Source organism: Ovis canadensis, chromosome 2 (genome assembly GCF_042477335.2).
Source record: "Ovis canadensis isolate MfBH-ARS-UI-01 breed Bighorn chromosome 2, ARS-UI_OviCan_v2, whole genome shotgun sequence".
Classification (NCBI taxonomy): Eukaryota; Metazoa; Chordata; class Mammalia; order Artiodactyla; family Bovidae; genus Ovis; species Ovis canadensis.
In genome coordinates this window covers 23,914,989-23,931,838 of record NC_091246.1, presented here as the reverse complement: position 1 = coordinate 23,931,838, position 16,850 = coordinate 23,914,989, and the positions used below count along the sequence as shown (strand labels likewise).

Here is a 16,850-nt window from a genome sequence, read left to right as displayed (position 1 = left end):
ATTTTGAAAGGAATTGTTTCTTTCCAAGCAATAGGTCTCAACATTGGGCTTAAAATATTCAGTAAACCATGCTATAAATAGATATGCTGTTGTCCAGACTTTGCTGATCCATTTATAGAGTATAGACAGAGTAGATTTAGCATAATTCCTAAGGGCCCTAAAATTTTCAGAATGGTAAATGAGTACTGGCTTTAACTTAAAGTCACCGACTGCTTTAGCCCCTAGCAAGAGTCAGTTTGTTCTTTGAAGCTGGGCATTGACTTTCTCTAGCTCTGAAATTCCTAGATGGTGTCTTCTTCCAATATGAAGCTATTTTGTTTACACTGAAAGTCTGTTGTTTAGTGTAGCCGCCTTCATTATCTTAGTGAGATACTCCAAATAACTTGCAATTGTTTCTATCAATACAGCAGCATTTGCTGCTTTGCGTTGCACTTTGATGTTATGGAAATAGTTTCTTTCCTGAAATCTCATGAACAAACCTCTGCTAGATTCAAGCTTTTCTTCTGCAGCTTCCTCATCTCTCATAAATTGAAAATAATTAGGATTCACTTGCTCTGGATTAGGCCTTAGCTTAAGATAATGTTGAGGCTGGTTTTATCCTCTATCCAGATTGCTCAAAAGGTCTCCATATAAACAATATGACTGTTTACTTTCTTATTACTTCTGTGTTCACTGGAGTAGCTGTTGTTGCTGTTTGTTGTGGTTGTTTGTTTTAATGATTTTCCTAAACCAACTTGGTCAAGTCTATATTTTGTTACATATGACCACTGACAACTCTGCTCAGTTCACTTATTAGACAGCTAATGATCAAAGAGAGATTTAAATGTCTGAAACCAAGTCCCCCAGTTTTTGCTGAGGTGCTCTGTGTGAATCTTGGGCAATTCCTTTAACACTTGGCTAGGCAGTTGACAACTCTGCTTTAGCTTTGACTTTCTGCTTGTGCAAAACTTCAAGGTCAGTGCAGATGAGAACTAATGCCTTTTTACATCTTTTCTGAGCAGGCACACAACCCGGATGTGAAAACAGTTCTATGCATACATGTAGATGCCTAGATTCCTAGAAATAGGTCAAAATTTATAATTTCCTACCTTTTTCTGTTAAGCTTTTTGACTAGCTTACTTTTTAGCCCAAATGTTATCTATTGTTTCAGGGAGTCATAGTGTTAAATAATTGCCTCTAATTGTTTTTGACAAATGACTTTATGGAAGAAGCTGTTTTCCATAGGCAAGCTCTGAATCAGGTCAAATAAAAACAGTTTTGGGAGTGGAGGTTATAGAGAATGAACAGAAAGGTCATAATGACTGTTTTCTGGGAATAGGAATTTACAGGACTGCGAGGAGATCCAACCAGTCCATTCTAAAGGAGATCAGCCCTGGGATTTCTTTGGAAGGAATGATGCTAAAGCTGAAACTCCAGTACTTTGGCCACCTCATGTGAAGAGTTGACCCATTGGAAAAGACTCTGATGCGGGGAGGGATTGGGGGCAGGAGGAGAAGGGGGCCACAGAGAATGAGATGGCTGGATGGCATCACTGACTTGATGGACGTGAGTCTGAGTGAACTCTGGGAGTTGGTGATGGACAGGGAGGCCTGGCGTGCTGCGATTCATGGGGTCGCAGAGTCAGACATGACTGAGCGACTAAACTGAACTGAAATGCTTTTTTGCTCCTCCCATGTCTAGCTATTTAGGCTGCTGGTTTTCACTGTGACTACTGAATTTTGGCTTTTAAGTCTACCCTGGAGATGGAAACAGAGCAAGTTAAAATACAACAAAGCTCTTGTCCTGACAGCTATTTATGTCTTTTTGTTTGTTTGTTTAATAAACACTCTCTGCTGCTGCTGCTGCTAAGTCACTTCAGTTGTGTCCGACTCTGTGTGACCCCATGGACTGCAGCCTGCCAGGCTCTTCCATCCATGGGATTTTCCAGGCAAGAGTACCAGAGTGGGGTGCCATTGCCTTCTTCAAAACACTCTCTAGATCGGTACAAACTTCTGATTAATTTCCAGAGTTCTAAAAATGTTGATCATGAAAACATTTTTTGCTAGCTTTCTTGTTGTCATTACAGAAGATAGAATAATTCAGAGGTCCTTACTCTGCCAATTTCCTTGATGTCACTAAATCTCCATTAAAGTTAATTTTGTTTTGGGTAAATTTCATGATATACTAAAATGTGTGTCAATACCTCAAGCAGCTGATTATCATTACATATCAACTATGTCTTTCCTCATTAAAATGTACTTTTAATAAAGGAGTTCTTTTCTGCTTCAAATAAGACTGGAATTTTCTAAAGGGTAGCACTGTGAATAAGGCAGGGATATTTGGCTGAATCATTCATCTGCTTTTTATATGTGCCTGAGACCTAGATCGTTGAAGGGAGAGTGACTAAACTCTGCTTTCTGGGACTATAGTTACTAACGTTAGATTTTTTTGTTTTGACAATAAGCTCAAATTTTGGCTAAAGTTCTTGAAAATCCTCTTTTAACAGAATGCAGAGTCTAGATGAGCCATGGACTGAAGAGGAGAGTGATGGCTCAGACCACCCGTATTACAACAGTATTCCAAGCAAGACACCTCCTCCAGGGGGGTTTGCCGATGCTCGCCTGAAAGCCAGACCCCACGGTCCTGACACAGCCCAGGTGAGTCTTATATCTTTCCTTGAATGGTAGCTAACTGAACTTCATTTCCTATTGCTTTCTTCAACTCTATTTTCAGGCTGATATTCTATCCAGACAGAAAAAGTCACAAACTTCCTCCCCTTGAATTTCATGAAGCAGACAGTAGGGGAAGCTTTTGCTTTAACATCACAAGATTTAGTCAAATGCCTTGGAACCCCATTGTGATTCCTGAGATACAAGTCTGCAATTTCCCTCTTCATCCTAGGACAAATCCCATTGTATTGTGAACTTAATGAGGAAAAGAGAGAGTTCAAGACTTCTGAAAGCCTGGGGTTCTTTGAGTTCTCTGGAAAGAGAAAGAATGTAAGCCTTTAACATAAGGTTTTTTGTTTTTGTTTGAGGTTTTCTGTTTTACTTATCTCCCTGATTTTCCCCTCTAATTCAAAATTCTAGTAAGGCATTCTCTTTCTAGAGTTATGCTATCTCTATGATATTTCTGTTAAATGGAATTTTTTGATGTCACTTACCTTATGTGGATGACAATAAAAGCGGTAAATAACACTGGAGCCAAGTGTCAATAGCTGTATAAGAAGGAATCGACAAGGTGGCTTTGCCCAGGAATGAATGGTTATGGGTGTATGTGCTGGGTGGGAACTATGTTCTGACACATAGATATTCTCTAACTGAAATCTATTTTAAGGCGTGTTGCGTGATGTGGCTGTATGTAGAGAATTTAATTTATGGTCACACTTAGGGAAGGGAGGTGGGGGGCTACTGAAAGCAGGGAGCATCTGTAGTTTTGATGAGATGTAGCCTCTTTTTCACACCCACACAGACTAACTTCCCAAATCTTCATGTCAACTGTGAGGCATGAAGGGAAAACTGAGTACAACAGGGATGCAATCCACTGGTCATTGAAGTCCCTTCTAAAGTATTATGGATTTCAAAGGTGGAGACGCAAGACGAGGAGGACTTTTTCTTGTTTTGTATTTACATATGTCTATAGTTTGCAGGAAAAGAGCAAACTTACTACCAGGGAAGACACTTAGGAGACCCGTTTGGTGAAGACTGGCAGCAAACACCTGTCAGGCAAGGTGAGAGGCAAGGTAAGGTGGACAAGAAACATAAAAAATACTTTTCAAAAGTGACGTGCTCCCTAGTGGGTAGTTCCTGTCCTGTGGAGTGGCAGAATGGCTGACTGGAAATAACTGCTGTGGGTGGGGCTGCAGTTTCCCAACTGGATCACAGAAATAGAAATAATGGCTGTCAGGGATACCAGATCAAAGAAATAGAAATAATGGCTGTCAGGGATGTCAGAGGGCATGCATCAGATAATCCATCCCTGGGTACCAGGACCAGCTCACTCTTCACCCCTCCCAGTTCTTCTTGTTCTCCTGCACACTGAGACCATGCATCTAAGGCCCTTCTCTAGCAAGAGGGCTTGCCCCCCCCCCCCCAGGGACTAAGGAATTCACCTCCCCAGGGCCAACTCCACACCCAGTTCAAACGAGGCTAAGGTGGGAGACTCTGGAGTCAATACTGAATCCTGGTAGCTTCTAATGGCAGCTTGTAGTTTTCCCTTCCTTTCCTCTGCCCCACCTCCTCCTTCTACGGTCACCTTTAGGAAGAACGGAGTGACACCAGCCCGGCAGAGATGGCACCTGGAATACAAGTCTGTCACAGGGCCTGGGTCCTTTTAGAGGACATTTCACTTCTATCAAACCTATAAGCATGCACCTACATCCCACATTAAAAATAGTGTGACTAATTAAGTACTATTTAGTTTAATTGCTAATGTCAGTCTCTATTCTCTAGACAGTTATTTTTAGACAAGCATACACATGTATGTATCTATACATTTTAAAGGTTTCTTTTAATTTTAAGCATTTTACCTCCTCAAACATTTCGAGAACTTTTGATGGTTCCAGGGTCCTGGCTACAGGGTCTGAAGGAGATGGAGTGATAAATGAATTAAGATCCAATGTATGCTTCTATGTATATATTTTAACCATTTGTTGGTTTAACATTAAGGTTTTCACCTACATTATTGCCATTTGTGCCAGTGGGTAAATGACAATATATTTTTTAAATGTTCCTCCCGTGAAATAATTTTATGTCATGCCTGTCCCAGCTTAAAGATGACCTGTTTGTGCTGCCCAGTTAATAATCCATAAAAGAGTCAAACTACATGACTCTACCTCAGAATAGGATGGAAATAGCAAATTAAAGTTACAACTTTGCCAGAGGCACTTTTTTACATTTTCAACTTTGTTCTGTATACATTTAAAGCATTTTATACAACAATCATGTACTTAGACATAGAATAACTATTAAAGACTAAGAGAGACACATTACTTACATTAGATATTGACTGTATTGAAAAACTTGTTAGATTTATTTGAAAATGAGGTCTTTTTTATATCCAAGTTATTCCAGCCAGATTAAGAACAGACAATGTAACAAATTCACCAGAGGAAAAATGAGCCGTATATAAGTTCTTGGCCTGAAACTTGAGACTCATAACTCTTAATGAATTTCAAGTTTTATTGGAAAGCAAATAATACCTTGTCCATAGAACAAATAAACCCCTATTAATCTGCTAGCAGCCATTTCCCCTAAATGAAACTGAACTCTGGGTATCACCACCAAGGAGTGTATATCTCCCTGCCCTGTACTCAACACTTGCAACCATCTGAAGTTGATGACTTTCTCAGGACACTTGCATTCTCAGACTTATAGGCAGAGACAGTGGTCTGCCAAAAGCCCTTCAGTGGGCTCTTGGGAAAGCTTCCTAAAGAATCCTGAACCCACTCTTGCTGGTTGAATTGAGCTGACTCTCATGCCCCACCACCTGGAGAGGTGACTTCTCTCCAGGTCCAAGGTGGTCTTGAGAGTATCTGCGGAAGTTTGTTACAAATAGTGACCTGTACAAAGAATCAGATGGTGACCTTAACAGGGCCACACCCTTCATTCACCTTGGGTGACGATAACAGTGACCTCCCCCCTCCCAAGTCGGGCCTCAACAGTCTTGCTTCAGTTGGGAAGTCCCATGATGGCACAAGCCTGATTCTGTTTTATAAGGAAAGTGTCTCAATTCATTAGGAAGCAAATGGGGCTAAATATTGCTTTATTTCTAAAAATGGGGCCAGAGCATTGGAAATGCATTGCATTTCTTTGGAGTTAATATATGAAGCATTCACCTACACTTAAAAAAAGAGCAGTGGAATTAAGGCTCGTTGTTCTCCTGCTCAGTTATTTTGCTCTCAGCCCTTCGCAGAGGGAATGAGGAGGCTGAGGGAGCTTCTGTGGCGGGTGTAGCTCCCCCGCCCCTCCTGGCCCCCGGCCTGAGTCAGATGGGCCTAGGGTCTTGACAGGGCTCCTAACCTTCATGGTGTCCATCATCCTGGGCTAGCAGGTCCCATTTTGACAGGAAGGAGTGGAGAGCATCCTAGCCGAAGCACAGCAGGGTAAGAGGGTCAGGGAAGAGAGTTAATAGATGGGCATCTGAAAGAAGGATTTTCTTATGAATGGACTAAAGGAATTTCTCTGTGAAACACTGGCTGGCTTAACATGAAAAGCATCATGATCAGAAGAAAAAGGAGGTCTGTTTCCTTGTTGCAGGATCCTTGGACATCTACAGCATGCCTGAAGGGAAATCACGTGTGGCTCCTACGGGAGAAGCCCCCACCTATGTCAATACCCAGCGAATCCCCCAGCAGACGGGGCCTGCCACAGGCAGCAGTGCAGAGAGCAGTCCGCGGAAAGACCTCTTTGACATGAGTGCGTTTCCATTTGGTATTGTTTTTTTTTTCTCTTTTAAGGCTGGTTTTTTTTTTTTTTTTTAACTTTGTCTTTTCTTTGAAATCTGTGCCATTACTGAATTTTCTTCCAGAGTGGTTTTGATTAAGGATGCTGATTAGCTGGTTTTTTTTTTCCTGTGTTATTTGATTGAGTTTTTCAAGGCTTTGAACTTGGCCGACCCCTGCTTTCATATTACAACCTTCTCTACAGTTCTCTGCGGAAGACAAAGCAACTTCCCCCTCTTTTTATAATTAACTTTGTCTCAATCACATTGAGACATATGATATACATAAATGAATGGATTCATTTATTTATTCACTTAGGTATTAATTGGATATAGTGTGCCTTAAATACTGTATCAGTTTTAAGGATGCCAAGCTGAAATGCCTTGGCCCCTATTTTCACAGAGCTCTTAATCTGCTGAACAAAACTAACACGTAAGCGAGAAATTGTAATACACCCACGTGTTTTTGTACACACATCCACTTTCCCTCGCCCCTTCTTCTTCTCCACTGAACACCTACCAGGTGTCAAATACTATTCTATTTACTGGGGATATACAGGAAAACAAAATAGACAAAGTCCCTACTGTCATGGAGTTTAAATAACCGCCATGCGTTACAGGTAGTGACAAATGCTCTGATGAAAAATAAAATGGGGTGAGAAGAGTGACCACAAACTGCGGTTGCTTGCACTCATGTGATGTGTGTCAGCAACCTCTGTTTGTCACATAGATTGGGAAAAATAAATCATCTGTGAACTGGTTAATAAAAGTGTAGATTGTTGTTAAAGAATTGTGAAAAAGCATTCCAAACTCACAGATAGCTTTACACCCCCAGATACCTTTTTCAACTTCCTTGAGAATTTTACAGGCTAAAGAGGGAAGGAGAGGAGACTAGTATTTAGTGAGTTTCTACCATGTGGCAAGGTGCATATTATTTAATTTTTCCATTAGTCTTATGGGTAGATATTATTATTATCATTATTATTACTCTTTGGCAGAGGAGGAAATAGAGAATGCCAGAAGTTTGGTAAATTCACTGCTGGTTGAATACTTGGTATTGCATGTGGGTGGGGATAGGATTGAGTGCTTTTATGAATAGACTGCACCATGACAACAATAGTCTATTTCTCCCAGGATGACAGACAGAAATTCACCAGAGCCGGAAGTACTGCAGAATCATCTAATCCAATCTCTTCATTTAAAAAAAAAGTGGAAATAGCCCAGGAGGTATAAAGCGACTTTGCAAAATTTAGAACCAACTGTTAGCTCCTTGATCCTCTGCTCTAGTTTTAACAATGTTTCCCAACTTCATTTTAGTAGTTGAATTTATGGCAGACCATTTTCACTGCTTAATTTAGCCAAGTTGCCAGTGAATTCTGGCCCCAGAGCCGGAGGAGAGTTAGATTAGGCTGGGGTTTGAAATGGGAAAAATGAAAGCCCAAGCCACCCTTTTCTCATCCCTCAATTTCCACTCCTACTCCCAAAACTAGAGAAGGGGAGAAAGTAGAAAGAGCCCCGGAGTAGCTAATGTCTATTGAAAAGTATTACAGAAGTAGACCCAGTGCTCTGTTTATCTTGAACCCCAAGTCCAAGTGTTAGTCACTCAGTCGTGTCTGACTCTTTGTGACCTCATGGACTGTAGCCTGCCAGGCTCCTCTGTCCATGGGATTTTCCAGGCGAGAATGCTGGAGTGGGTTGCCATTCCCTTCTCCAGGGGATCTTCCTGATGCAGGGACTGAACCCTGGTCTCCTGCATTGCAGGCAGATTCTTTACCGTCTGAGCCACCAGGGAAGCAGTATCTTGAACCACTATATCTAAATAACAATAGGGATAGTGATTGTTCTGGTAATGGTACTGCCGGCGGTGGTGGTGATAATGATGGTCATAAAGGTGACGATGATGGTGAAATGGTGATAGTGGTGTGGGTGATGGTGATGTTGATAGTGGTAGTGAGGCTGGTGCTAGTGGGTCGAAGATGATGTTCATGATGATGGTGATGTCGTGGTGATGGTGATGGTATAGAAACAGAACACAAATTTTCAACTACTCTGGGTAATCAGGGGAAAAAGTAGAATGAAAAAAGAAAATACACAAACAATTTTAGCTCATAGTTTTACCTCTTCTTTTTTTGTGGGGGGGGGTGCCCAAATCTGTAAATAATTTAATAAGTTGTCAAAATGTCTTGGTTTTGGTTTCCTTTATTCACTTCTGCCCATTCTCTGCTAACATTTAACAAGCGGTTTTATTTTAGAGCACTCCCTGAATGTTTATAGGGTACAAACTATGACCCAGGAGCAGTGTTGGTCTCTGGGGATGTAGCTATGCCCAGGAGAGAAACTTTCCTGGTCTTGTGGAGTTTGCATTGTAGCATGTTGGCAGTGTGGTCCTCAATAAACATCACAACACCTTACTTTTGTGTAGCACTGTGTGCATTTTTCAGAGTGCTGTTGTAAGTGCTATTGCTTTGTTTGAAAATCCAACATTGAGATTTAATTCGATGTGCCTGTCGACTTCTCTCACTGCTGATATTTGTTGCTGTTTAGAGCAATGCCCCGCAGTGAGAAGTGTGTTCTGAAGGGCATGGAATCAAGCTCAATCTCAAACATTCATACAAGAGCCTTTTCCCCCAGGGAAACAAGTGAATGTCAAAGGGAGGTAGAGCTCCTAGCCTGGGGCAAGTCACACAAAAGGCCGCTAATAAACGTTGGTTTTCTTCTCTTTTAAAAAAATGCACCTAATACAGATTTTGAAAGAAACATTTGTTGGGCTGGGTGTTGGTTTTGCACAAAACCTTGCAATTTGTCTTTTCCTCTGTGTATCTTCTTTGGTATTGACAGATTTTTATTCAGAAGAGAGCATATTTGTTAAAGAGGCTAGCCAATGTACCAGAGAAAGTAGGTGGCATGTAGTATGCCTGGCCTCTTGCAGCATGCAAAAATGAAGTCATTCTAACTAGTGAGACAAAGGGTGTGCTTGAATCTTTGGCACAAGACACAATGCCCAGCTGTCTTGGGAAAGCAGAGTCATCAGAAAGAGTCATGCCAAGTCTGGGGCTGTGTTTTCAAATGCCATTACGAGAATCTTGTTATCTCACCAGCCAGTCAGTTTTCTCTACTTTACTTTGTTTTTTTTTTTTTTTTTTCTGATCAAAGTTGTCTTTGCATTGCCAAACCTCACATTGTGTTGTTTATCTTTTGCTCTCCTTGGAATTGACGTGTTGCTGGCACATGTTGTTGGCAGAGCCTTTTGAAGATGCTCTCAAGATTCAGTCCTTGGGGCCTGTGTTGAGCAAGGCAGCCTCCATGGAATGCATCAGCCCCGTCTCACCCAGAGCACCAGATGCCAAGATGCTGGAAGAACTGAAAGCAGAGCCTTGGTACCAAGGGGAGATGAGTAGGAAGGAGGCAGAGGGGCTGCTAAAGAGAGATGGAGACTTCTTGGTCAGGAAGAGTACCACCAACCCGGGATCCTTCGTCCTCACTGGCATGCATAACGGCCAGGCCAAACACTTGCTGCTCGTGGACCCAGAAGGCACGGTGAGCACAGGGTGGAGTGTGGCCTGCACTGGCCACCCTCCCTCCAACAGTCTCCCCTAGGTCACTGCACTGGGGACCACTTTCCCTTCTCTACCAACATATGCCTGCTGAGTCCTGACAGTCACTCCTCTGGGACCCTGGAGACCAGGCCCAGAGGACTTACTTTTAGGCCAGAGTCAGATTACTGGAGCCTATGATTAGAGCCCCATGCAACTTATAAGATTTGGAAATTCACCAGAGCCCAGGTAGAAAGCCTTAATTCTCATGTTCTTTAAAAGTGAATACAAAAACTGTGAGAGTTTCCCTTCCAAACACATTCATAGTGAATCTTTGTTCGCAAGTGCAGGGTTCCTGGGCTTTTGATACTCACCTCAAATTTCTCTACAAGTTGAACCACAAGATTTTATTTGCAGGTTGTAAAATGTGACAGAGCAGGAGGTAAGCCTCCTATTAATTGTCTCTTGCTTCCCCCTCCCAGAGAAGTAATAGCTCATGACAGTGAGTTTGGCTTTTTGGCTCTTCCTAGCAGAACGATTGTGTCTGAGTAATTCTGTTCAGTTCAGTTCAGTCGCTCAGTCATGTCCGACTCTTTGTGACCCCATGAATCGCAGCACGCCAGGCCTCCCTGTCCATCACCAACTCCCAGAGTTCACTTAAACTCACGTCCATCGAGTCGGTGATGCCATCCAGCCATCTCATCCTCTGTCACCCCTTCTCCTCCTGCCCCCAGTTCTTCCCAGCATCAGAGTCTTTTCCAATGAGTCAACTCTTCGCATGAGGCGGCCAAAGTACTGGAGTTTCAGCTTCAGCATCAGTCCTTCCAGAGAAATCCCAGGGCTGATCTCCTTTAGAATGGACTGGTTGGATCTCCTTGCAGTCCAAGGGACTCTCAAGAGTCTTCTCCAACACCACAGTTCAAAAGAATCAATTATTTGGTGCTCAGCTTTCTTCACAGTCCAACTCTCACATCCATACGTGACTACCTGAAAAACCATAGCCTTGACTAGATGGATCTTTGTTGGCAAAGTAATGTCTCTGCTTTTTAATATACCATCTAGGTTGGTCATAACTTTCCTTCCAAGGAGTAAGCGTCTTTTAATTTCATGGCTGCAATCACCATCTGCAGTGATTTTGGAGCCCAAATATATTAAATCTGACACTGTTTCCACTGTTTCCCCATCTACTTCCCATGAATAATTCTGTAGGGTTGACTAAATACCCCATCTTCCAGTAAGTAAACAAACTTGATTTCACCCTGGCATAGTCCTAGGATTACTAAGTTTAAAACTCAGCAGTGGCCACAGGACTGGAAAAGGTCAGTTTTCATTCCAATCCGAAAGAAAGGCAATGCCAGAGAATGCTCAAACTACTGCACAATTGCACTCATCTCACACTCTAGCAAAGTAATGCTCAAAATTCTCCAAGCCAGGCTTCAGCAATACATGAACCGTGAACTTCCTGATGTTCAAGCTGGTTTTAGAAAAGGCAGAGGAACCAGAGATCAAGTTGCCAACATCTGCTGGATTAACGAAAAAGCAAGAGAGTTCCAGAAAAACATCTATTTCTGCTTTATTGACTATACCAAAGCCTTTGACTGTGTGGATCACAATAAACTGAGGAAAATTCTGAAAGAGATGGGAAAACCAGAGCACTTGACCTGCCTCTTGAGAAACCTATATGCAGGTCAGGAAGCAACAGTTAGAACTGGACATGGAACAATAGACTGGTTCCAAATAGGAAAAGGAGTACGTCAAGGCTGTATACTGTCACCCTGCTTATTTAACTTCTATGCAGAGTACATCATGAGAAACGCTGGGCTGGAAGAAGCACAAGCTGGAATCAAGATTGCCGGGAGAAATATCAATAACCTCAGATATGCAGATGACACCACCCTTATGGCAGAAAGTGAAGAGGAGCTAAAAAGCCTCTTAATGAAAGTGAAAGAGGAGAGCGAAAAAGTTGGCTTAAAGCTCAACATTCAGAAAAGTAAGATTATGGCATCTGGTCCCATCACTTCATGGGAAATAGATGGGGAAACAGTGTCAGACTTTATTTTTTTGGGCTCCAAAATCACTGCAGATGATGATTGCAGCCATGAAGTTAAAAGATGCTTACTCCTTGGAAGAAAAGTTATGACCAACCTAGATAGCATATTGAAAAGCAGAGACATTACTTTGCTGACTAAGGTCTGTCTAGTCAAGGCTATGGTTTTTCCTGTGGTCATGTGCGGATATAAGAGTTGGACTGTGAAGAAGGCTGAACGCCGAAGAATTGATGCTTTTGAACTGTGGTTTTGGAGAAGACTCTTGAGAGTCCCTTGGACTGCAAGGAGATCCAACCAGTCCATTCTAAAGGAGATCAGCCCTGGGATTTCTTTGGAGGGAATGATACTGAAGCTGAAACTCCAGTACTTTGGCCACCTCATGCGAAGCGTTGACTCATTGGAAAAGACTCTGATGCTGGGAGGGATTGGGGGCAGGAGGAGAAGGGGATGACAGAGGATGAGATGGCTGGATGGCATCAGTGACTCGATGGACGCGAGTCTGAGTGAACTCTGGGAGTTGGTGATGGACAGGGAGGCCTGGTGTGCTGCGATTCATGGGGTCGCAAAGAGTCAGACACGACTGAGCGACTGAACTGAACTGAACACTAACCTAAATATTGAGTAAATTCCAGGATTGTTGTTTAAAATCTCTTATCCAGTGAGAACAATGCATGCAGCAGGTAGAGCTGTCTCAATAGTAAAGGATGTTGTATTTTTAAAAATGTTGTTGAAGTATGGTTGATTTATAATGTGTTAATTTTTGCTGTACAGAAGTGACTCAGTTATACTTACAGACATATATATATATATATATGTTCTTTTACATTGTGCTTTATCATAGGACATTGGATATAGTTCCCTGTGCTATACAGTAGAACCTTGTTGTTATCCTGCCTCTGTATAATCGTTCGCATCTGCTAATCTCAAACTCCCAGTCCTTCCCTCCCCGATCCCCTCCCTCTCTTGGAAACCACAAGTCTGTTCTGTATGAGAGATGTTGCATTTCTTGATTGACAGGTAGGGATGAAGACAGTCTTCAGTTGAACTTGGATACAGCTGAACTGTGTGTGTTAGAGATGATGCTTTGCCTCAGGTGTCTGGACTTGGCTCCCTGCCTACCTAGGCTCCCTAGACTTCTGCATCTCCTCTTTCCCTTCCACCTGGGCAACCACGCCCCATAAATGTAATTTATAGCCTTCCAATCCACTTGCCTTGGTTGTATGGATTTTTTTCTCACATATATACATACCAGGGAAAATACATATTTTGTGCTTCCGTGTTTTGGAAATTCACAAACATGATATTGTTCCACAAATCATTTCTCTCTTTTCCCCTTCGATACTTGTTTTTGAGATCTGTCAGTGGTGCCTCTGCGTGATGAAGTGTTACTTGGGTGGGCCATCTGGGGCTCACTGGATACACAGTCTACACATCACTTCCTGAGCCCTTTTGTGAAGGATTAAAAACCTGAAGCTGCTGCAAACCTTGCTCTTGTTTCCCCCTGCACCTGGTACGGTCTCTCTTGGGCCTATCCCAAGAGTGGAATTTTTGATTGCAGAATGCATATACATGTAATGTCACTGTGGGGCTGCATTTACTTCCAGAATGGCTAGGGTTATCGACATGCACAGTGGCAGAGGATGAAGGTCCCTCATCTGCCTCTTCTCTCTCTAATTATGCTAATATGATGGGGGTGGGGAGTGGAGAGATGTCTTATTGTTTGCCATACAGTTCTTTGATTGCATTTTAACAGGTTTCTCTGTAAATTTTGTATTCCTATCTTTCCCCCATATTTCCCCTTTAATTTTCTTATTGGGCTTTCTGGAGTTTTCTCCAGTCATAGAATGTCCATATGTACTCTCCCACGTCTTCACCTCTCAGATAATTTTGTCTGTGACCTTCTTCATCAAATAAAAGTCTTTTTTTTTTTTCTGGGAATACAGCTCAATCCATTAATTTTCCCCTTTATGGTTTGTAGTTTTAAAAGATTTCTCACCTACCAATCACAGGTATACTGCATCTTCCTTCCGTATTTTCTCCTATTGGCTTCGTGGTTTTATCTTTCACATCTACCTTTCAAGCCCAACTGAAGTTACTTTAGAAGATGATATAAGAGAAGGACCCAACGTCTAAAAAATCGGCACGTAGTGAGTCCATTTTCCCATCACTATTTACTGAAGAACTCACCTTTTCTCTGTGGTGCTGATTCTCCTTCTAACACACACTAAGTTCTCTGTGTCGTGGGTCCATTTCTGGACTCTCAGTTCTGTTCTGTGGGCTTGTTCTGTTCTGTTCTGTTCCTTGCGCATATTCCATCACAGCTTTGAACTCTCCTAATATCTGGTGACGTGAGTCCTTCCTCTTGAATCTCCTTTTCATAAGTTGTCTTAGATATTCTCAGACCTTTATTCTTTGTTCTGAGTTTAGATTCAGTTTACCAAGTCACCAAAAATAAATGCTGGGATTTTGAGAGGACTTGTGCTGAATTTGTAGATTAATTTGAGAAGAGCTGACATTTTTTAATAGTAAATCATCACCTCCATGAACATGGCATGTCTCCACTTATTTAGTGCTAAGATATCTTTTGTTAGAATTTTAAAATTATCTCCAGAAAGTTCTGTTTCCTTTATCAGGTTACTTCCGTGGGTGCCTAGTTTCAGTGCTTGTTTTAAGTGATATGTTATTTTTGATTACTTCTTCTCAATAGTTATTGCTGCAGGGAGAGGAAGGTAGTGTGATCTTGATTCTGGAAATTTTTCTGACTGTCGTAGTTTTACTGGACCAGCGGTCATGCCATTGCAAACACTGACAGTTTTTCCCTCTTGTCCTCCAAATCCCAGACCTCACAGGGTAGTGCTGAGCTGACCAGAGACTCTTTGAGCATTGGCCAGGAGGGGGCGTCCTTGTGCAGTTTCCAACTTGGAAAGAAAGTAGAGTCGCTCAGTCCTGTCAGACTCTTTGCGACCCCGTGGATTGTAGCCTACAACGCTCTGTCCATGGGATTTTCCAGGCAAGAGTACTGGAGTGGGTTGCCATGCGGGCTTTTGTGGTGGCTCAGACAGTAAAGAATCTGCTTGCAATGCAGAAGACCCGGGTTTAATCCGTGGGTTGGGAAGATCCCCTGGAGAAGGGAACGGCTTCCCACTCCAGTGTTATTGCCTGGAGAATTTCATGGACAGAGGAGCCTGGTGGGCTACAGTCCATGGGGTCGCAAAGAATCAGACAAGACTGAGTGACTTTCACTTTCTCCCTTACGGATGATGAAAGCTTTTGTAGATGTTCTAATCAGCCTAAAGGACTTCATTCATTCACTCATTTTTCATTCAACAAATGTGTACTGAAGGACTACTAATCCAGATATTGATTTTGGCCTCTGGTATAGGTCCCTGACAAGTTGGAAGGATAATCTCTGCTCTCATTAACATATATGTTAATTACCCAATACTTTTATCATGTATAGGTATTGAACTTTATCAAATGTTTCTTCAACAGCCTTTGAGATAATACCATGATTTGTTTCCCCTAAAGTCCATTTGTCTGGGGGAATTACACAGGTAGATTTTTCTGATGTTTCATCCTGGTATACTCTGCTTGGTCTATGACATAGTAATCATGGATTTGGATTTGGAGTCTGAAGATTTCCTTTAGAATTTTTTCAGGTGCTGTTCATAAGAGAAATCTCTCTTCATCATCTTTACTTCCTTTGGTTGTGTGTTCATCAAGCAATGTCAAGATTATGGGGTTATACTCACCTCTTACAATGATCTAGGTTTACTCTGAATCAGAGAAACCTCCTCCCCCAACCATTTTATCTCATATAGAATACTTTGTATAACTGCTTCTTCTTTATCCCGATTTATTCTTACCCTTAAGCACTTACCACAAACAAGCACTCTTATTTGCTAATTTATTATTTAGCTTCCCCAACTAGACAATAGGGCTTCCCTAGTGGCTCAGCAGTAAAGAATCTGCCTGCCAATGCAGGAGACGTGGGTTCAGTCAGTTCAGTCCCTGTGGTGGGAAGATCCCCTGGAGAAGGAAATGGCAACCCACTCCAGTATTCTTGCCTCGGAAATTCCATGAGCAGAGGAGCCTGGCGGGCTACAGTTCACAGGGTCACAAAATAGCTGGACGTGACTTAGAGACTAAACAACAACTGGACTATAATCCCCATGAGGGTAACAATCTTGTTCAGTTATTTCCCACCATCTAGAATAATTATTTCCCACCGTCTAGAAAAGGGCCGAAGAAGGCAATGGCACCCCACTCCAGTACTCTTGCCTGGAAAATCCCATGGATGGAGGAGACTGGTAGGCTGCAATCCGTGGGGTCACGAAGAGTCGGACACGACTGAGCGACTTCACTTTCACTTTTCACTTTCATGCATTGGAGAAGGAAATGGCAATCCACTCCAGTGTTCTTGCCTGGAGAATCTCAGGGACGGGGGAGCCTGGTGGGCTGCCGTCTATGGGGTCGCACAGAGTCGGACATGACTGAAGCGACGCAGCAGCAGCAGCAGCAGCAGCAGAACAGGGCCTGGCACATAAGTGGTGTTCAGTAAGCACTGGATAACTGAATACATGAAGCAACCTCAGACCTTTGCAGGTTAGGAACTGAGGACCCAAGAAGGCAACCTGGGTTCACAAATAAGTTTTCTACACAGACTCAGTCCAGAGTTCTTTCCATCTGCATTGAATACCTATGAAATTTGTTGTAGTTATCTCTAAGTAAATAGGAGAGGAAAATAAGCAATTCTGATAATATAAATATTTTGGTTGAAAGTTTTAGGAATTTTTTTAAAAATTAAAATTTAGCTAAATTATACCCTCTTATAGATCAAAGATGATGA

At 42.2% G+C, this 16,850-nt stretch overlaps 1 protein-coding gene across 2 annotated transcripts in view; it reads left to right on the top strand.

Moving 5' to 3' along the window:
* SHC3 (SHC adaptor protein 3) overlaps window positions 1-16,850 on the top strand; it is a 187,338-nt gene that overhangs the window by 154,120 nt on the left and 16,368 nt on the right. The window contains exons 8-11 of one of the 2 annotated variants that reach the window (XM_069575584.1): window positions 2,486-2,636; window positions 3,622-3,709; window positions 6,237-6,395; window positions 9,662-9,957. In XM_069575584.1, the coding sequence (XP_069431685.1) occupies window positions 2,486-2,636; window positions 3,622-3,709; window positions 6,237-6,395; window positions 9,662-9,957 (694 nt within the window). Of the gene's footprint in view, window positions 1-2,485; window positions 2,637-3,621; window positions 3,722-6,236; window positions 6,396-9,661; window positions 9,958-16,850 lie in introns of both variants that reach the window. The other variant, XM_069575583.1, reaches the window with a different exon arrangement.